Genomic DNA, 20,032 nt, shown 5'->3' with positions numbered 1-20,032 from the left:
TGATCTATTGCTACCATTTTTGCAAATTCTTCTTTACTTTTATTATCACTATACATAAATAAAGATTTGTGTGTAGAAGAACCATACCCGGTTATTTGTGTTTGGCCTCGGCTTTGTCCCATTTTTTCCCGATGCTTTGACTCCAAGTGCCTTTTGAATGTTCCGTATCCACCTCCTTGTTTGAATTTGTAAATTCGCCTACAATAATTGCAAGCAACATCAAAATTACCATCTTCCTTTTGTATTTTCTTGAAATGAATTTTGAAAATATCGGATGTAGGAATTTTTTGAGATTGTTGTTCCATCTCCATTTGTTGTTGATGTTGTTGTTGTTGCTCCACCTCTTCATATTGATTTTCACTTTCTTGTGAATGAAAATCATCTATAAATTGATTTTCATTCACATTTGATATATGTGAATATTGACCAAATCTTCGTGAACCGGAAGAATTTCCACTACTTGCCATTTTTTGATAATAAATAAAATTAATTATATAAATAAATTATATGATTAATTATAAAAGATAATAAAATAACAATAAATAAAATTAATTATAGAAATAAATTCTATAATTAATTATGAATTGTATAAAAAAATTTGAAATTGAAATTAATAAAAAAATAAGAAAGAATTTAATTAAATTTAAGAAAATTTAATTGAATTGAAAGATTGAGAGAATATTAAGAGTTTAAAGAATGAGAATGAGAGTTTGAAGGATTGAGTGAGAGAGTAGAGAGATTGAGATTTAAGAGAATAGAATTTAAAGGGGTATATATAGAAAAAAAATTTTTTGAAAAAAATTAGAAATAGGGGGGGTAAATTGAAATTCCAAAAAATTGCAGGGGACCAACGGTCCCCTGCAAATTTCCTTCAAAAGGCAACGGTTCCCCCCGTTGCCTTTTTAAATAAAATTCAAAAAAAAATTTCAAAAAATTTCAAAAAATTTTCAAATTTTTTTCGGTTCAGCACAGTAAACCGCCGGTTCATAAACCGGCGGTTCCATGGTTTCAATTTATGTGAACCGGAACCGAACCGTAGAGCCACGGTTTCGGTTCCGGTTCACTGCCGGTTCCGGGTCTGCCGGTTCCGGTTCCCGTTCCGGGTTTAGCCGGGCCGGTTTCGGTCCGATTCACGGGCCAAACCGGCCCATGGCCAGGACTATGTTAATGATATTATACACTTATATTATACTATTCATCCTAATGATAGTCTCTGATGATATTATGTATTAGTTCAAATAAGTTTATGTTGAGTGTTATGGTTTCGATATGAGCTTAAGTTGGTCCCAGACACGATTTGATTTGGATTGAATTTATCCCAATATGTGATTGAGCGATTCAATTGTTTACTTTAATTTAAACAACTCAAATTATGTGATAACATATCAATTTATTTGTAACCGATATTATAGTTTAGTGATAGATAAAGTATTATTGTATTTGGAACCCTAAAGTATAAAATTAGATTATTAATCAATAAAATTACATATACCTATTTTAAGTATATAAATGGGTATAACTTTGATGTATGTCATTCTGATATTAAATAATTTTAAATTAGAGTTAAAAAAATACCCAGTTATATGAAAATATATATATAATTATATACTTAAAATAAGTATGAATTATATTGTTTACTGTTTATTAACCCAATACATGCATTAGAGGCATTAATTCATTGAATGAAAGGCCAAAGAGTGATGGTGAGACATGAGACAGAAAGAGGAAGGAAGAGCTTTGAGTAGAAAGCAAGCAAAACAAAAACAAAAAAAGGCAACAAAAACAAAAACAGAAACAAAATCAAATCAAGCCTTTCGATTATCACAATGTCAAGCAAGCATATATGCCAATGCCACTCCAAATGAGTACCCAAAAAAATTATCAGAAAAGATAGCTCACAGTCTCTGCACAATCTGCCATTAAAATACTTGAACAATTACATCTTTTGAACCCTTTTGGTTTTAAGCATTTCTTCTCGTACACATTATCAAGCAAAGTGACTCAGCTCCATAACAAAGTGAGCTGCTAAAGAATCTATCTTTATGGCCACCCCAGCTTGGGTTCCTTCCTCTGAACATTTCCAGGACTACTTATTGAACCCCTATATAACCTCTTTGCTTCCTCTCTTGGTAGCCTTTGTCTGCAGGTTTAAACTTATTTTGATCCATCAGAGCTCTACAACCCATGGAGACTCAGCATAGAAACTGCAACAGGAGACTCTGCAGGATTCTACTGCTGCTTTGCTTAACAATGGCTGCTCTTCTCTTCACTCAATGTGGTAAGCTTCTTCATTATTCTTAGATTGCTTACAACATTTGATTCTGTTAAACCAGGGAGTCTTGAATTTGAAGTTTCATGTTTTGAGTCTTCATTGTCAAGGTTTTATAAAGTTTTACTGGGAATATCCAAGTGGTCCAAGCCAGCTTTAATGGAGCATCTTGCAACATAAGGTAAAGCATTATTCTCTTTTGTGCAGATGCAAGAAGATCAATGAGGCCAACAATGAGAGACGCAAAACATTCAAGAAGTTTAATCATCAAGTCCACAAAGAAATTGAGAGTGATCAATCATGATGGCGATTCGACATCGAACACTGGACCTTATGGTGTGAGTTCTCCATTTTCATTGCCTCCTTTTGAATCACTAGCTCCATATCCCTTGCCTGAAAATGCTCCTCCATACTGCATTTTTCCTCCTTTTACTCCTCAAGTGCCAGAAGCACCTCCTTCTACGACAATTCCACCCCCTGAAGGTTTCACACCAGTTCTTCCTAATCCAAGCCCACCGGGGCCTTTTCCGACCCCTAGTCCACCTCAGTCCTTTGTGCCCAGCCCACCGGAAGCAGTGCCTAGTCCATACATCTACATTCCAAGCCCACCAGGGCCCGTACTTAGCCCACCACATTATGAACCTAGCCCACCTTCAGGTTTTACCCCAAGTCCACCAACTTACGTTCCATCTCCACCTGGTTTTGTTCCAAGCCCACTGCCGCCGGTGTTTCTACCCCCGATTGTGTTCCCTCCGCCCATCGTGCCTCCGTCTCCAAAACGAAGCCCAAACATAGCACTTTGGTGTGTTGCCAAGCCATCAGTGCCTGACCCAATCATCGAGGAAGCCATGAACTATGCTTGTGGGTCAGGTGCTGATTGCGATACTATTCAGTCCAATGGGCCATGCTTTGAGCCCAACACTGTTTATGCCCATGCCTCTTATGCCTTCAACAGTTATTGGCAGAGAACCAAGGTTGCTGGTGGTACATGCTCATTTGGTGGCACAGCCATGTTAGTCACGGTTGATCCAAGTAAGTTTCAGCCCAGCCCCCTTTTTCTTTTCCCCAATAAAACCTCATAATACAAGAATATTTATGGAGAACATAATGAATTCAATGTTATTCCATGGACTAAACCTTGAGTTGTTGCTTTGAGCGAGGGAGTTAAGCTCAAATTCGAGTTGGGCTTGAGCTCATGAACTCATGTCTAGACTTTAGTAAAACATTAATAAACTTTTTAAAGTTTTAAATTTTACACTTATACTCTTAAAATTTTATTTTTTAGTTTTGTATTGATTGGATAATTGAAAAATATATATAAGTTGTGGGTTTAGTATATTGTTTTAAAAATTAATGGATTAAAAATATATTTTTATAATTGAGCTTGAGTTTGTCATTTTTGTCTTGAGTTCAAACTCAAATCGAGATTTTATCAATTTTGTGACTCATTTGCAATCTTATTATCAAAATCTGTACTAATGAGTATTAACGATTGATACTTTATCATATTATTGAATGATTTTAATTAAAAATAAAATAAATAAAAAATCATTAAATTATATGATGACATGTAAATGTCAATACCCATTTGTACCTATTTTCTTAATATATATATAGAGTGTTAGATTGAGTTTTACCCTTCTAATATTTGTTGCTCTTTTTTGTCTCTCATCAGGCCATGATGGGTGCCACTTTGTTTACCAGTGAAGACTTGAAGAAAGCTTCTGAGCACAAATTTTCTAATAAAGGGAATAGAGTTTCCAACAAAAAGTAAATTTTGTATAGTAATTGTGCCATTTAGATTTTGTGAGGCTTATCCCAAAATATGTTTCGGGTTCAAAGATTTTGTTTTGGCCCGCCCCGCCCATATTGGCTTCTGGGATCTGCCTGCTCTGCCTCTTTGTGTCGGGATTCTAAACCACTTTGGACATAAAATATTATTAATTGTTTTTATTAATCCTTCCTTATAATAATATTTTTCTATTATAAAATATTATTAATTGGACATAAAATGTATTTGGTAAAGATGAAATTCAATCCTATTTGTCTTGTCTAGTATTATTCATTGACAAACAAATATATTGGTAAAACTTTCTATTCGAATTATATTCATTCATGTAATCTCATTTGACGAGGACTTTGGGTTGGGTCCAAACTTGTTTGGCGTTAACATTATTGAGCTAGTGAAGTGAACTCTAAAAATATCATAAAGTATCGTGATGCGTGAATATCGGCGCTCGAAACGAGAAATTACGAAACATTGTCTCTTGTCTTACTATAGAAACTTAAGCACCTAAATTTGCCTGTTCCCTCCATATTTCACCTCACCATCCCATTTTCAAATTAAACCCTAACATTAAGAAGTCTACGTCGTTCTCTCTCGCGGTGGCGCCACCTCCACAACTACCACTGTGATGGACTTCTCTCCCCCGCCGATTGACGACGGTTTCTCCGCCGATAGGCTTTTCAACCAAGGCTACTCATACACTTACGATGACGTTATCTTTCTCCCTCACTACATCGACTTCCCAACCGATGCTGTCTCGCTCTCTACACGCCTCACTCGTAACATCGAACTCTCCATCCCTTGTGTTGCCTCGCCCATGGACACTGTTACTGAGGGCAACATGGCCGCCGCCATGGCTGCTCTCGGAGGCATCGGTATTGTTCACTCCAACTGCACGCCCTCCGAGCAAGCTAGTCTCGTTGCCTCAGCCAAGTCCCGCCGCGTCCCGATCTTTTCATCAAATTCGGCTATTTTTAGGACGCCGGACGCCTCTATAGATGACGCGACGGAGTTTGGGGATTACAATCATCTCTTTGTCACCGAGTCAGGTGGTTGACTTTATTGTGATTAGATATGATACTGGATAGGGGTTTCGGTAAAGTTAATGATAGAACGAAATAGTAACTCAAAAAGTTAGTGACGCGTGTATTGATGATTTAATGGATTTTGGGATTATACCCAAAATCTTCTTACTGAATTTAGTGCGTTTAGCTAGTTACTTGGATGAAGGTTTGTGAAAGAATGAAATCAGTAACGTGACAAGTTAGTTTATGAAAAAGTGAAATTACGAGCGGGAGAAGTTAGTCAGTGAAACAATAAAATCAGCAACGTGAAAAGTTAAATTTGTAAAATTTAAGTTTCTGTGTTCCTTGTATTAATTTAGTGCCTTTGGTATGTTACTAGGATAGATATCTTGGCCACTAACGTCATTGTATAAGTAACGTGAAAAAGTTATATTTGTAAAGTGTCTGCATTACCATATTTTCATGACAGGACATATTCCTAGCTTGGTAAGAAATATATTGACTTGAGTTTCATGGGCTTACCTCTTTTTTACTATCTCAGGTGCTGAAAGATCAAAGATATTGGGTTATGTGGCTAGATCTGATTGGGAGAATCTGAATGATAAGAAAGTAAAAATTTTTGATTATATGCGTGATTGCAGTTCCAAGTTTTATGCCCCCTTGGAATATGATTTGGATCAAATTAGTGGACTGTTGGAGAAAAAAGAGCTGGATTTTGTTGTTTTGGAAAGTAATGGTGAGGTGGTAGATGTGGCTTTGAAGGAGGATGTGGAGAGAATAAAAGGGTATCCAAGATTGGGGAAGGGCAGTGTGGGGCCTGATGGAAAGTGGATGGTGGGGGCAGCAATTGGGACTAGGGAATCTGATAAGCAGAGGCTAGAACACTTGGTGAAGGCTGGGGTGAATGTGATAGTGTTGGATAGTTCTCAAGGGAATTCAAGTTATCAGATTGAGATGATCAAGTATGTGAAGAAGACTTATCCTGAGTTGGATGTGATTGGTGGAAATGTTGTGACAATGTATCAGGCACAGAATTTGATTCAGGCTGGTGTGGATGGACTAAGAGTAGGGATGGGGTCTGGGTCCATATGTACCACACAAGAGGTTTGTGCGGTTGGACGAGGACAGGTATAAGGTTTTGCTTTACAAACTAGACTATTTGCTGTGAATTTTTTTATATGTACTTGGGTGAATGGACACTACTTATGCTCAAATAAATTGTACTGCAATGTATTGTATTGTAGTGATCCTTTTTGGGTGTTGATATAGACATTAGGTCACTTTTGGAAATGATCTTTTCTTTTAGAAATAGATTAAGCTTCTACTTAGCTAATTTTTGTAGTAATCAAAATAATGGCTTCTTCTTCAGCATAAATTTCTGATTTTGTGCAAGGCTTTTACATGTGTTGTATGGCACTGAGAGCAATTTCTTTTATTTATTGTTAGCAGGGTGCAAATTGAGTCATTTATACTACTAAGAGTTAGATTGGTGTTCAATTATTTTTAGTCTTAATGAGTCTTGTGATTCATTATTTTCCCACTTTCTCCTTGTGATGGATAGTATACTCTGGAAGAAGTAAACTCTTACCATGATTTTTTTAGTCTTTTTTTCATTTTCAGAAATGTTTACTGGATCATGTAACTAATTTCTTTTGTCCCAAACATACTTTCAGGCAACTGCTGTTTACAAAGTTTCATCTATTGCTGCACAAAATGGTGTGCCTGTCATTGCTGATGGTGGCATTTCAAACTCTGGACATATTGTTAAGGCTTTGACCCTGGGGGCATCTACCGTAATGATGGGGAGCTTCTTAGCTGGAAGTACAGAGGCTCCTGGAACTTACCAGTATCAGGTATGATACTACTCCTACATGAAGTGGTGTGGATGAGACTCCTCTGAGTTTTCATCTTTTTGTGGCATTGTCCTTTTGCTTTATCAATCCAGTCATACTGTATTATTTGAATATTTTATCAAATTGAGGGTATTAGTTTTTGCTTTTCCATATATTGTGATAAGTATAACGTGTTTCATGAATGGAGATGAAAGTTCTATTATAGTAATCAATCCGTGGTTATTTACTAGTAGAATATTTCTTAGATGGAATTTTGTAGTTTCCTGAATCTTTCAATGTTTCCTATTGTTAATTCTATTTTGTCTTTATAATGTGCATGGTTATAAATGATTTCTGAAGAAACACGTTAGTTTTACTATTGGTCAACCCTATGTTGCTAAGGAAATAGACAGTAGAATGTTGCATAATTGAGTTTTATGTCCATTCTAGTGTCTTATTAACATGCATGTATACCTCTCTTTGCTGTATAATTGGAACTTGTTCAAGACTATAGTGTTGTTTTTCTCTATTAGGGTGGCTTCCGGGTAAAGAAATACCGTGGCATGGGTTCCCTTGAAGCGATGACTAAGGGGAGCGATGCAAGATACTTGGGTGATACAGCTAAGCTAAAGATTGCACAGGGGGTTGTTGGAGCTGTTGCAGACAAAGGATCAGTTTTGAAGTTCATTCCGTACACAATGCAAGCAGTCAAGCAAGGGTTCCAGGATCTTGGTGCTTCTTCCCTGCAATCAGGTCATGAGCTTTTGAGGTCAAGAACTCTCAGGCTGGAGGTATGGCTAACCATTTGCTATTGTTCTTCTGAAGCGATTATGGAGATATTCTGATGATTTTTGCTGATTTTTTATTCATGACTCTGATAGGTATTATTGTTACATTAGTGGCAATATGTATAGGAAAAATTGATTAATCTGAGCAATTGAGATAATCTAATTGTAGCATTAGGAAAGCTCTTTGGCATGATAAAAAGATAAGTAGATAAATATTTTATGGTTAAGGGGTTTCAAGTTTATAACAGAAAAATTGATAGGGGTAGTTTTGGAACATCAGTTTCAAATGAGTACTAATTAACATAAAGATCTTTATACTGTCTTTTACTTTTCTGAAGTAACAAGGAAACAAGCTAACTTTTTTTATTTTTTGATAGGAAACAATAAAACTATATATACTAAAAAGAGAATGAGATAAGTACAACAGTGGAATAGAAATCCACAAAAATACCAAATATCCTAATGAGGGAGCCATATATATGCAAGTTAGTGACTAATGTTCTCATTTCTATAAACAAGCCAAGTGTACAAAGTTAGCCCAAAACCCTCCCCATTTAAGATGAAAAAGGAAAAAGGAAAATTCCTTGAATTCTTTCGAAACTGGAGGCCAAATAGAAGCAAAAAGTCTAATCTTGTCCCACAAGACCTCACTATTACATCACATTTCCCATAAGAAATACAATTATTTCTTACTTGTCATATAACCCAAAGAAAAGCTGACATGATACATGTCCAAAGTGATTTGGCCCTCTTTCTTCCTCAAAAGCAAAGATGTTCTCTGTAAGTAAAGCCTCACAAGAATCTGGGATAACACATGATATTCTAGATTCTTTCCATACTCTAGCCTATGATTTAGAACATTGAAGGAAGAGCAGTATCTTCACTTTTCTTACACATCACACGCCAAGATGGAGGTAGGCACATTGACACAGAAACCAGGAAACTAATTTGAACTTGCATAATTTTCAATTGCTTTACTGAAGTAAGCATTGTTTATAGAAAATTCGTTTGTAAGTCAGAAAAATTGTCCTTCAATTATCAGAACTTTGCCATGCTTGGTTTTGCAATGTGAGCAGATTTTTCAGATGTGTGATTCGATGATAATCCATGTGGTTTCTATTAGCTGAACTTGTCTGTTCCTTCGGTTTGTACAGGTCAGAACAGGAGCTGCACAAGTTGAAGGTGGAGTACATGGGCTGGTTTCCTATGAAAAGAAATCCTTCTGAGATTTTTTAACTGCTCTGCTACCTGTACATTGCTGCTGAGATCTTGCTTGGTTTCTGATTGATGGTTTAGTATGAACAGTAAGTAAATTTGGTTGGTGCAATTTGTTTTGAGCTCTTGTGAAGTCACCGGGGATTAAGCCAGGGCAGTGAAGAATCAAGTATCCTCATGGATCTGTGCTGATTTTTTGTTTGGAATGAAGTAGCTACTTCGAATCCCTTGTGCAGGGGAGATTATATTTATATTAGTATAATTTTTTTGCTTTTCATTTAATTAATGATGTAATGACTTATATCTAATATTATGAACGCATTCAATTTCTCTTCCTTTGATTCTCCCTTCCACTTCCACATAGGTTCTAATTGTGAATAGTAGGGAAATTTCCATAGATGACATTGGGACTAAAAATACTGCTAACAGAACCATTCTTTCTGTGATATTCCACGAACGTTTCCCAGTCCTGTAATTTCCCCGTTATGCATATAATTTTATTGTTTTATAAGAAGGTTCAAATGCCAATCTTTGGTACATTCAATCAGTACAGAGAAAAAGGAACCATACAAAATAAGATGCATGCCAGATAGTGCTGGTTTCTGATTGATCAATGCATTAAGTAAACTTGGTCAGAAGATGGATTTTGGTGCTATTTGCAGAAGATAAGCAATTAGCATTAAAAAAATATGTCGGCCTAATTAGAGAAGAAAGTGTATCAAAATCAAGATTGTATTGGTAGCTATATGAGGAAAGTTTCATTAATATATTGAGACTATAGTCAGGAAATCAGCAAAAATTTCTAAATATTAAAGATCCTTAAAGAGTGCTATAAAAATTTAGTTTGTTTAGGAAACTTTTATTCAATAAAAATAGAAAATCAAAAAACTTTTTTTTTTTTTCATATTTTGCTTGAAGACTCAAGTCAAAGTTGTAATTTGATTCGAATTCAAAAATTCATTGAAAATTTGCCTTTTGGTGTTATTGTTTACTTCTTTGAAATATTCAAGCGAACTCAAATTAAATTATTTGAATTTAAAATGAGTTTAAAGGAACCTTTATTCGAACTTGGTAGGTTTTTCCTTAATGGGAAATATGGTCAATTTGGCCTGAATTCCAAGAATAAAATTGAGGTCCATGAGTCCGGACAGTTAAAAATGAGGATAATGGGTTAATTGGTTTCCCGACCCACGACCCGGAATGTACATATCATCTCATAGACTCGAACTTTGTCCTCAACAATTGTTAACAGAAACAACATGCAGCTTCAGGTTCCAACTCGACTTATGAAGTGTCTCTCTCTCTCTTCATTGCCAGCCACCACTACCCTCCAAGAACTTGCTTCTTCTCAACCCAAAGGTCTCATCTTTTTCTCTTTACATAGTTTTTACAAAAGTGTTCATATGAGTTTGTGGTTTTTAATGCATATGGGCTCAATATACTTTCTTTGTTACTTGAAAATACACCTCACAATACAGTGGTTTCTTAAGTTACATAAATTTTTCAAATTTCTTTTTGGGGTGCTCTTAACTTTCCATTTTTGGTGGGATATATAATTTTTTCGTGTTTTTTATTGTTATAATTTTGCTTCTTCTTAAGAATCACTGAAATGTTTCTGAGGCTTATAAAAATAGATAAACTGCGGCATTGATCTTTCTCCACCCAGATGGCTTAAAAAAACTTTCGAATTTTGGTAATAGGATTCCTTGAATATAAGACCAACTTGTGATGTTGTTCAATTCAACCGGAATTTTTTCATTTATATTTTATTATTTTGTTATGCTTTGCAATGTTTCCTTAGGGTTTATATTTTAATGGGGTCAATTTGGGAGATGCAAAGACTGTTATTGGATTGTCTTTATCATGTTAGCTTTGGCAAAGTGTTATATGCAAAATTCATTACTGTTTTTATGTGAATTGTAGCATAGATTTTAAAGTCTCTTTCCATTGTTTTGTGTCTCTAGGTATTGCCAAGGTTGTACTTAAAAAAGGGAAGGCACAACTTTTCAAGGATGGAAGCCCAATGGTCTATAGTGGGGCAGTTGATAGAATAATTGGTAGGCCACCGCCCAGGACTGGAGATGTTGTACTAGTAGCCGACGGAACAGAGAAACCAATTGCGTGGGGCTTGTACAATTCAGTTTCTATGTTCTGTGTTCGGCTCATGCAGCTGGAAGAGGAAGCAGCTAGGTGTGAATTCGATTAAAGGCTTCCTAGTTATGGCTCACCTGTTTATGTGGCTCTTAAGTTCTTAATGAATGTTTTACAGAGATCCTTCTTGTGCACTGAACATGGACAGACTGATTGAAACAAGAATTGATGCAGCTCTAAAGTTACGTAGGAGTTTGGGGCTTCCATCAGCTAATACAAATGCATACCGTCTTGTCAATAGTGAAGGAGACAGGTCTGTGAAATACATTAATACCATTGTTTCCTATATAAAGACTTTTATATGTCCATACACTATAACTAGATAATAATTTGAAGTTATGCTTTCCTTTGGGCTTCAGTGGATAAGGAGTTTCAAGATTCTTCTTTTCAATGTTATAATCTCAATTTGGGAGGAGTTTTGGGTGTGTTTTATATGTATTATTGGATTTTTGTTCCAGCGAGGTACAATTACATATTGCATTATTGTATAAAATTGTTTCTTCTTCCTTGGTTGTCCATGACTAAACAAATTTATTAGTTTCTTGTAAAAGAAAGTTAATCATTTGATGTATCTTGTCTAGCTATTCTAATCATATGTCATGTTTTTTGTATGCTTATGATAATTCGCATGTGTCTATTAACAAGCATACACCAAGTTATCTGCAATTTTAGTTCATCACTCCAGGATTGGACACATGAGGTGTTTTATTTGAGAATTAACAAGCATCTTTTGTAAATCTATTAATGTAGTCATGCTATAAAAACTATCCATGATTTATCTTTTCTGTTTCACTCTGAATTGTCCAAGTCAAGCTAATTGGGTTCTTACCCTGCAGGTTGTCAGGAATAATTGTTGATGTCTTCGGAGAGTTAGCAGTCATTGCATCATCTTCAGCTTGGGTTGAGAAGTATAAACCAGAGATTGAGGCTTGCATCAGTAGAATTGATGGCATCAATCATATAAAATGGAGACCATCTATTGAAATTTTAAAAGACGAAGGGGTGGATGTGTTGGATTTGAAAGAAATGCATCAATCTACATGCCCTGAAAGAACAAAGGTTAGAAGTTACTTCAAAAATTAGATTCAGTTAGTTTACCGATGCAAATGTTTTATTCATAGTGATTGAAATCTTAAAGGCTTAGACTGAAGGTATGGTGAACATTGCAAGAATACTTTAATTTGACTCTCTACCGCTGTATAAAGGATGGATGCATTTTCAGTGGCAAATGTTAACAGCTTTAGACCCTTGTTGCATTGGATCATTTCTTTAGAAAATTTGCTATGATGTAAGTGATCCTTAGCATATCTCAGCCAACACAGAAAATTGTTTCTTACTGTAACAAAAATTCGCAAGTTTTTGACTAATCTTTCTTTCTGCATTATCATTGTGACTGAAATTTTGAATCCTATAACCACAGCTTCCATCAGGAAGCCAAAATTGATATTAGGCTTTATATTTGAATACACTCAACTTTTGGGAAATTTCAATTGAACAATTTCTTCTAGGATACATGTCAATGATTGGGAAATTAAACGATATGCAAAGTTTCTGAGAATGCATTCTTGCACTTTAGGCTCCACATTGTTTATAAGATCTAGCAAGCATGAGTGTTCTGCTGCTGTCATTTTCATTTGCCAGGTTTTAGAAAACGGGATATCTTATGCAATTTCGATGGATGGCCAGAAGACTGGATTTTATGCTGATCAGCGTGAAAACCGTCAGTTCATATCAACAATTTCAAATGGAAAGAAAGTTCTTGACATTTGTTGCTATAGTGGTGGTTTTTCTCTGAATGCTATGAGAGGAGGTGCTATAAATGTAACTGGTAAAGTTATCCCTCCCAGTTCTTTCAATTATCAAGTTTGATGTCTTACAAAAAGCCCTTGTATGTATGACTGCCTTAATTATATTGAAGGCAGTTTGTTTCTAAATAGTTTTTTATTGTAGTGTTTCTTATATTCTATCAGGTGTTGATACATCACTACCTGCTCTGGAGCTTGCTAGAGAAAATATTATCCTGAACAACCTGGATCCTGGAAAAATAGCCTTTCTGAGAGAAGATGCAACTGAATTTATGAAGGGTGCTCTTTCTAAAAAAGAATTATGGGATATAGTTATTTTGGATCCCCCAAAACTGGCTCCTAGAAGAAAGGTATGATGTTTAGTTGATTTGAGTTGTATTCTTTCACTTTGTCTGTTTTGTTTGCTTGCTTATGTGCTTGTTTTTTAGCGTTTGCCCAATAATTTCTTTCATGTTACTTTGTAATTTTTGTGGATATTGATGTGGCTTGATGATCAATTCCAGGATCTACAAAGTGCATCAGGCATGTACAGGAATTTGAATGCATTGGCAATGCAATTAACAAAGAGAGGTGGTCTTCTCATGACCTGTTCATGTTCAGGAGCAATGACTCAAAGTGGAATCTTCCTGCGCATTCTCCAGGCAAGTAGTTTTCCCCATATTCCCTTACCCAAATCAAGTATTTGCTATCATTGATGTTAATAGTTTTGCAAACGAGTTGAGCTGCGAGTAGCTTGCAAGCGGCTCAGCTCTGTTTTTTTTGAATTGAGCTTCATGTTTCTTCGCTTGGTGAGTTTAATCTCTCTCGATTTGAGTATAATATCAATAAACCTCTAAAAAAATCCTACACTTACACTCCATCAAACTTCATTTCCTTACTAAACTTTTATATTTTAGTGTTTACTTTTTAAATTTCGCACATACAACTCAAACGTTGAACTTTGAATAATATTTGATAAATTCATAAACTATAAAAATATTATTTTAATAAAAATTTATTAAAGATAAATTATAGAAATATTGAAAGACAATATAAACTGTAGTTAAAAGTTTTTACGTATTTACATAATTATATCTTTATATAATTATAATTACTTATATTATTTTTTTGTTTTGTTTAAATATTTTATTTAATTATTAAAACAATAAGAATGTGATTTGATTAGTCAAATTATTAATGTGTTTTAAAGATTGTAGTATTTAATTTTTAGACTATTTATAAATAAGACAAAATATTATATTATATGTTTTATTAATGATAGGTTGAAATAATTTAATAAAGAAATTAAAATAGTAAAAATATTTTGATGAATGAAAATAATAAATAATTTTAGATTAATTTAAATATTTAAGAATTGAGTTAAAATTAAAAAAATTTGATACAAAACTTGAACTAACACGGTACAAACACAATCTAATAATATGAATTGTCAAATCTATATTTGAACCTTGCATAAACCAAATCAAGCCATGCTCGAGACCAATAATAAGTGACTTAACTCAACTTGCTTCCAACTCTATACGTAACATGTTAATCGACTTACTTTTTCCCTCTTGTTTTTTTCAAAAAATTTGGATGATAACTTGTCTCATTACAACTAAAGTATGATAGAATCTTTGTTGATTAAAGTATTCAACATTAGTACACCAGCTGAAAATCCAGCATCTCATACCATGTAAACTTCAACAAGCATTACTAATTCAACTCCATTTTCTCTTTGAACAGGGTGCTGCATCGGCAGTGGGGAGGAAGATCACAGTTATCCGGCAGGCCAGCGCAGCCTGTGATCATCCTGTTGACCCCTCCTACCCAGAAGGGACATACTTGTCAAACATATTACTTAGAGTGCAGTAAATGCCTACGAATATTTACACCGATTTTGTACTTCCAATCATTCCAAAAAGAAAGCTATTAGTTGAGGAAACTAATAATTGTATTGAGCTATTTCACATTTTTACATAAATGAGTGAATCATGCTATTGCTCAAAATTTAATTAAATAACAAGAGACTTTTCAAAGAGGATAAAATCATTTGAACATTCACACACAAAATTACATCAACTGACATGGCCAGTACCCCTGATGAGCTTACATAAATTTGCTTAGTGGCTTCCAGGATTTCTGTTCCAAGACAAATATGAAGGATCTCCAAGTCGCCTGAAAGAATAATGCAAGACATCAGTTACAATATGAAACCAGATGTGCTAGTAGCTGCAGGAAACCATAGTATATTTATGTATAAAAAAGAGATACAAACATGGACCAGGTGTCCACTGTATGAGAGTTAAGAGCTTTACAAAAATCTCAAAAATCTGGTGTATAAGAACACCAAAGAGAGAGAAACTAAAATATCCCAAAAGCCACAAACTAAACCCATCAACTCAAATCCCTATACAGTTTATGAAAAATGAAGAAAAAAGAGGTATCTTCTTAATCTATTTTAACTAACAGATGTGTAAGTTACAGTTCTGCAATATTAAAAATAGATGGGCTCTATAAGTTTTGGATATCACGAGGAAAATGGAAGACAAGTGGCCATAGCACATTTGTGTTCAACAACTGCGCTTATCCAAGAAATGAACTACTATTTCAAGCACATATTAGCTATAAACCTGAGTTCAACAAATATAGTAAGGGCACATCCTAAATTCAACCAATTATGTAGTACTCAAGTTTAACAGTCTCACTGTCAAAGAACCATGTGCAAAAACAATGGGCGATAAAGATATTTACCTTGGCTTGATCAGATACACAACAGTGAATGACAGAGCCAAAAAGAAGCACAACCCTCCAACACTTAGATAAGCAATGCCAAGGAAGTCATTCTTTCCACCAAGCCAACTAGTAGTTGAGAGAACAAGCTTCTTCTTGCCATTAAAACTGTAAGTATTGTAGTAGTTTTTCAGTGTTACAATTATTTCATCATCTTGTTGGAGGTCCTCCTCTATCTTTCCATACAACTTCCTGAAAGTTGGCAAGGCTGCAGTTCGCATCCAAACAATAAGGTCCTCCTGCTCGCTCAACTGTTGCAACAAAACATATTCAACCATGTTAGCCAATTGTCACAATGCCAAAGCAACATCTAAAACTGTCTCCAAATAATTGGTGAAAGATTAATTGAATCTCCTGAAAAGAAGAATACTAGAAAAAAATAAAGGCAGAGTTAGGGACAAGAATAGAGGCAGACTACATAATTGGTTGCAAAACATAAATAACATAATCCCAAGAAAGAGGCACCACATGCATAGAAAAATGTAGGGGCAAAAAACTTAAGAGGTTGACCAAAAAAGTTTCGGTACCAAACAATGTCCAGGTAAATTTTCTTTTTTCTCTTTTTGGAAAGGAAACATTTATATTACTATTAAAAAAAGCCTGTTAAAAATGAATTTAAGAGTGGCATAAATCATTTTATCTTGAGGTGCTCAAAACAGGCCTTAAAGAGATGCTGATTGATTTGATCAAATCAAGTTATTATATACGAAAAGTATCTGAATCTACAACGGGATAGAGTCATGCCCTTGCTTCTTCATTTACTGCAGTCACAAAACTGTTTCAGGATATCTCTATTTTTCTTCATTCAAAAGGATAGACTGCCACAGTGTCCTAATTTCCTTTTTACTATTCTGTTAAGTGGTAGGTTCACTTGAACAACAAAGTGCATAGTTTTAAGAATGAAATAAATGCTCAGTTTGGTTAGGTCACCGACGTTTACAATCAAGCAGGGGGGAAGGCACGTTAATTTTATGCCTAAATTCTATCAGATAATAATCTTATAATAAAATGGTAAGAAGCTTACTGGTATGGATTCATTGAGCTTTGCACCACCTATAAGGGTTCCATTCTGAAAATTTTTAGGAAAAACATTTTTGCTGAACTTGCTATCCCTATCACTCTTCCATGAGATATCCTTCTTGTTCACCCCCAATGATTTATTGTTACGGGAAAAACTGTAAGTATCATTGAATAAACTCCAGGCAATAAGTCCACAGGGCACAATAGGCATTCCATTTGCAATGTCTTCAGGCTTACAGTCACTTGTTTCACTTGCACTACTTGGATCTCTCAACTGTGCATCACTTCGGCTCTTGACATATCTGAATACAAACCATAAGTATGCAAAAGAATCACCATGATGAACTATTCTTCTGTGGCTTGACTAAGTTGCCCAATTATTCCAGCAGAAAATGATATGAAGTGAAAGGAGAAAAAATAGAAAGCCGTGAAGGATTATTGTTATAATCAGAAACACATGAGAGTCATTCCCAATGAACAATAGAATGAAAGATGTTAATTGTAATATCCTAAGAATCACCTGTCGTGAGAATTTTAAGATGTGGTTTCACAAGTTATTTGAAAATATGAAAAGGGAAAAAATAAGTACCTGCGATGATTCTGGTAGAAATTGTCAAGTTCATAGTACACATAGACTGGCTTCTTCATATGCTTTGTCACCTAAAAGAAGAAAGAAGAAAGCAGACAGAAGATATTGTCATCCATTTCATAACCTCAGAAATTAAGTTCAATCTCTTCTTCGACAAACCTGGTCAAAAAAACAATCATATTGGAAGAGCCATGATAATGATAGCAGCAAATAAAATAGTAAATTGAGAAAAAGAACAAACAAAGCCTTACTTTTATTCTTCTCTCACAAGTTTTATCTGCCGTGCTTTGTATAAATCCAACCTTATTACTTCTATTGGCTGGTGGTATGCATTCAGTCTCATATCGATCAACGATTTCAACAACCTGTTAGAGAGGAAGAGAATCCGTAATCAAGCACTTACAAAAACTAAAAATAGACTAGCAAAAACTTGGCTTGTGCTAAACATACATCTTGGGAAGCAAAGAGGGAAGCAACTCCAATGGGAATGAATACAATGCTAACAAGCAAAAATGTTGAAATCACCTGCATAAAGAAAGGAATTTAATTCAATCATACAGTTCCTAATTTAGCATGGTAAATATGTATACATATGGATTGGGATCTTTCAACCTAAAATTGGGACTTCAAATGAGACACAGATTTGGGATTTCATGTACCATTTGAAGTTTTGATTTCACGTTCAAAGATTCTGATTATACACATTTGAAGCACAATGCAAGCTTACCCATCGTGGTGTGAGGATAGGCTTGCAAGCTGGAAGCTCCTGTTGAGTAAACCTTGAATCTGTAGAGAAAACATCATAAAGGAATTGTTTTAAGTTGATCACTATCATGGAAAGATATAGAGAACTTGGTGAAGCCAAGTGTTATAAGGACAGGTGTTCAAGAAGCATGATGCAAAGCATGAAATCACAAATCTAATTCTTGTTGATGGCAAAGTCCATTCCCACGTGAAATACATTACACAAAAGATTACAACAAAGAAATAGGAAAATTTTTAACAGATATGATTATCCCTCCATACATTCCCCCTCACATGTAGTAAGGCTTACACATGAAGAACAAATGTGTATAGGGTCATATCCAATACTTCCCTACATTTTAGAACACCAAGACTTAGATTAAATATCTAATTTTTCATATATGTGCACGATTAAAATTTATTAATCTAAAAACATTAAATTAACTACCAGCCAATACCTGATAGAATCATATGGAAGAAGCCTCAAGAACAATTATCATTCATTGTCGTTGCCTTTTATGAAAACCACTAAAGGTGGAAGGATGAAGAGAAGAGGAGAAAATTGTAAACTACAGAATTATACATAGATAAGGTGGCAAATTTATATACGACCCACCAACACGCCATGGATTAAGCAGATTACGGTTGACCTTGATTATATTGATGCTTTTGTAAATCCGCTATTCTGTTATCTTACTTTTCTCCTTTACCAAACAGATAGGCTTAGAATTTAAGGCAAAATTGGCCTACTGCACCTGGGCAGGAAGGTAACCTCAAGCGTTGCTTTATAAGGCCTCTGATCAAAAGTTTAAGCAGAGAGGTTGACTTCAAATTTAAGAGCTAATTTACAGTTTTAGAACCACATAATAATACAGAGTCTGGTTCGCCTGAAAATCCAGTAAACCCATGATTGAAAACAAGAGATCAAGCAAAAAAATGTAAACTATCAAAGTCCTAACAAAAAAATCATCAATCTACTGAACACATAACGAGTAAAACAAACAACAGAAGAACAAAATCTGCAAGTGGGCAGTCAGAAAAAGCAAAGAAAGGAGAAAATTACACTTGGGACGCTTGGAATTCCTTCTGGGAGCAGAAGAATCAGCAGATCCTGGGGTGGCAGAACTGGAGGACGCGGTAATGGAGTTCATGACAGAAACAAAGAAGGGAAAAGAAAAAAAAAAAAGAAATTATACAAACAAACAAGGCAGTTGAGAATGAGGGGTTTTATGCTTAGCTTTGTGTGATTTGACTTTGAAAATTTAACCGAAGCTTCCCTTTTTCTTCTCTCTGTACTGTAGGACGGCTTGGTGAGTCAGTCAGTAATCCATCCAAAACGAGTTAGACTGAGTAATTTTTTTTTTAATCTATTAAATGAAAAATTGAGATTTGCTTATAATTTTTGAAAGTTTGAAAATTAATGTTGAATACTAAATTGGCTCGACTGCTATCTCTTTACCATACGTTTTCCTTACAGAAGAAGAAGCCATTCAATTCTAAATTCTAGAATGAAAATGGCTTTTTGGCATAATTTGTTTTACTACTAAACTAACACAAACCATTCATTAATCATGGATTATATGGGTGCGTTCGGCTAATTTAACCCAAAATTAATATTAAATTTTAATTGGATTAACTAACTTAGGGTTAAATCAAATGATTTGTATTAGACTCCAAACTGATGTGTTATGTTAATTAAAATTAATTTTAATTAATGTTACACTAAATTATTATTAATATATTGGCTTTAAGGAAAGGATTGGCTTTGCCCATGGAAGCAGAAACCGACCCAAGCCTTGTCTCCGTTTACAAGGCCCAGATCAGTGTCTGGTCCGGGCCCTATGGAGGGAGGGAGGGACTTGGAGGGCCAGTCCCTGGGTGAAAAAGTAAAAATATCTAAAAATAATTGTTTTATATAAAATAATAATAAAAATAAATGATTTTGAAGACTGACTGTACGGGAAGAAAAATAAACTTTCCAAATTGAAAGTGGAATCTGTGATCTCATTAAATTTTGGGTGGGAAGAATTGTTTGC

General features: G+C 34.9%; 4 protein-coding genes across 6 annotated transcripts; 3 read left to right on the top strand and 1 right to left on the bottom strand.

The window, feature by feature from the left end:
• Positions 1-2,000: 2,000 nt before the first annotated feature.
• Positions 2,001-4,226, top strand: LOC123226202 (vegetative cell wall protein gp1). The gene is made up of 3 exons (XM_044650735.1): positions 2,001-2,278; positions 2,477-3,301; positions 3,945-4,226. The coding sequence occupies exons 1-3, from the start codon at positions 2,185-2,187 to the stop codon at positions 3,974-3,976; spliced, it is 951 nt and encodes a 316-aa protein (XP_044506670.1). The 5' UTR covers positions 2,001-2,184; the 3' UTR covers positions 3,977-4,226.
• A 343-nt stretch (positions 4,227-4,569) lies between these two features.
• On the top strand, positions 4,570-9,251 carry LOC123226521 (inosine-5'-monophosphate dehydrogenase 2-like). The gene is made up of 5 exons (XM_044651045.1): positions 4,570-5,104; positions 5,622-6,208; positions 6,754-6,933; positions 7,446-7,703; positions 8,855-9,251. The coding sequence occupies exons 1-5, from the start codon at positions 4,684-4,686 to the stop codon at positions 8,924-8,926; spliced, it is 1,518 nt and encodes a 505-aa protein (XP_044506980.1). The 5' UTR covers positions 4,570-4,683; the 3' UTR covers positions 8,927-9,251.
• Positions 9,252-10,099: 848 nt separating this feature from the next.
• On the top strand, positions 10,100-14,860 carry LOC123225068 (ribosomal RNA large subunit methyltransferase I). Of its 3 annotated transcripts, none has more exons than XM_044648917.1 (8): positions 10,100-10,274; positions 10,880-11,105; positions 11,215-11,319; positions 11,903-12,125; positions 12,708-12,894; positions 13,037-13,221; positions 13,375-13,512; positions 14,597-14,860. In XM_044648917.1, exons 1-8 carry the CDS (start codon positions 10,175-10,177, stop codon positions 14,723-14,725), a joined length of 1,293 nt encoding a protein of 430 aa, XP_044504852.1. In that variant the 5' UTR covers positions 10,100-10,174; the 3' UTR covers positions 14,726-14,860. The 3 variants fall into 3 exon arrangements, with proteins under 3 accessions (XP_044504852.1, XP_044504853.1, XP_044504851.1); XM_044648918.1 differs by having other exon boundaries at positions 10,101-10,274; positions 11,185-11,319; positions 12,753-12,894; XM_044648916.1 differs by having other exon boundaries at positions 10,104-10,274; positions 11,185-11,319.
• On the bottom strand, positions 14,787-19,383 carry LOC123225070 (ALA-interacting subunit 3-like). The gene is made up of 8 exons (XM_044648919.1): positions 19,060-19,383; positions 17,980-18,038; positions 17,703-17,777; positions 17,504-17,617; positions 17,253-17,323; positions 16,668-16,965; positions 15,605-15,894; positions 14,787-15,028 (listed from the first exon to the last, which is right to left on the bottom strand). The coding sequence occupies exons 1-8, from the start codon at positions 19,145-19,147 to the stop codon at positions 14,974-14,976; spliced, it is 1,050 nt and encodes a 349-aa protein (XP_044504854.1). The 5' UTR covers positions 19,148-19,383; the 3' UTR covers positions 14,787-14,973.
• Positions 19,384-20,032: the final 649 nt, after the last annotated feature.

The sequence above is a fragment of the Mangifera indica genome, chromosome 9 (assembly GCF_011075055.1).
Source record: "Mangifera indica cultivar Alphonso chromosome 9, CATAS_Mindica_2.1, whole genome shotgun sequence".
NCBI lineage: Eukaryota > Viridiplantae > Streptophyta > Magnoliopsida > Sapindales > Anacardiaceae > Mangifera > Mangifera indica.
The sequence above is the reverse complement of the archived record's forward strand: the minus strand, read 5'-3'. Positions and strand labels throughout refer to the sequence as shown.

What these genes read in the sequence shown, in the direction of transcription:
- LOC123226202 (XM_044650735.1), top strand. Translation starts at nt 2,185, where the DNA reads ATGGAGACTCAGCATAGAAACTGCAACAGGAGACTCTGCAGGATTCTA. An exon ending in TCTTCTCTTCACTCAATGTG is followed by an intron (nt 2,279 to 2,476) that starts GTAAGCTTCTTC and finishes TCTTTTGTGCAG; the next exon opens with ATGCAAGAAGATCAATGAGG. An exon ending in GTTAGTCACGGTTGATCCAA is followed by an intron (nt 3,302 to 3,944) that starts GTAAGTTTCAGC and finishes GTCTCTCATCAG; the next exon opens with GCCATGATGGGTGCCACTTT.
- LOC123226521 (XM_044651045.1), top strand. Translation starts at nt 4,684, where the DNA reads ATGGACTTCTCTCCCCCGCCGATTGACGACGGTTTCTCCGCCGATAGG. An exon ending in GTGCGGTTGGACGAGGACAG is followed by an intron (nt 6,209 to 6,753) that starts GTATAAGGTTTT and finishes ACATACTTTCAG; the next exon opens with GCAACTGCTGTTTACAAAGT. An exon ending in CTGGAACTTACCAGTATCAG is followed by an intron (nt 6,934 to 7,445) that starts GTATGATACTAC and finishes TTTCTCTATTAG; the next exon opens with GGTGGCTTCCGGGTAAAGAA.
- LOC123225068 (XM_044648916.1), top strand. Translation starts at nt 10,175, where the DNA reads ATGCAGCTTCAGGTTCCAACTCGACTTATGAAGTGTCTCTCTCTCTCT. An exon ending in GTCAATAGTGAAGGAGACAG is followed by an intron (nt 11,320 to 11,902) that starts GTCTGTGAAATA and finishes CTTACCCTGCAG; the next exon opens with GTTGTCAGGAATAATTGTTG. An exon ending in AGGTGCTATAAATGTAACTG is followed by an intron (nt 12,895 to 13,036) that starts GTAAAGTTATCC and finishes ATATTCTATCAG; the next exon opens with GTGTTGATACATCACTACCT.
- LOC123225070 (XM_044648919.1), bottom strand. Translation starts at nt 19,147, where the DNA reads ATGAACTCCATTACCGCGTCCTCCAGTTCTGCCACCCCAGGATCTGCT. An exon ending in CCCTCTTTGCTTCCCAAGAT is followed by an intron (nt 17,618 to 17,702) that starts GTATGTTTAGCA and finishes CCTCTCTAACAG; the next exon opens with GTTGTTGAAATCGTTGATCG. An exon ending in AGCTCAATGAATCCATACCA is followed by an intron (nt 15,895 to 16,667) that starts GTAAGCTTCTTA and finishes TTGTTGCAACAG; the next exon opens with TTGAGCGAGCAGGAGGACCT.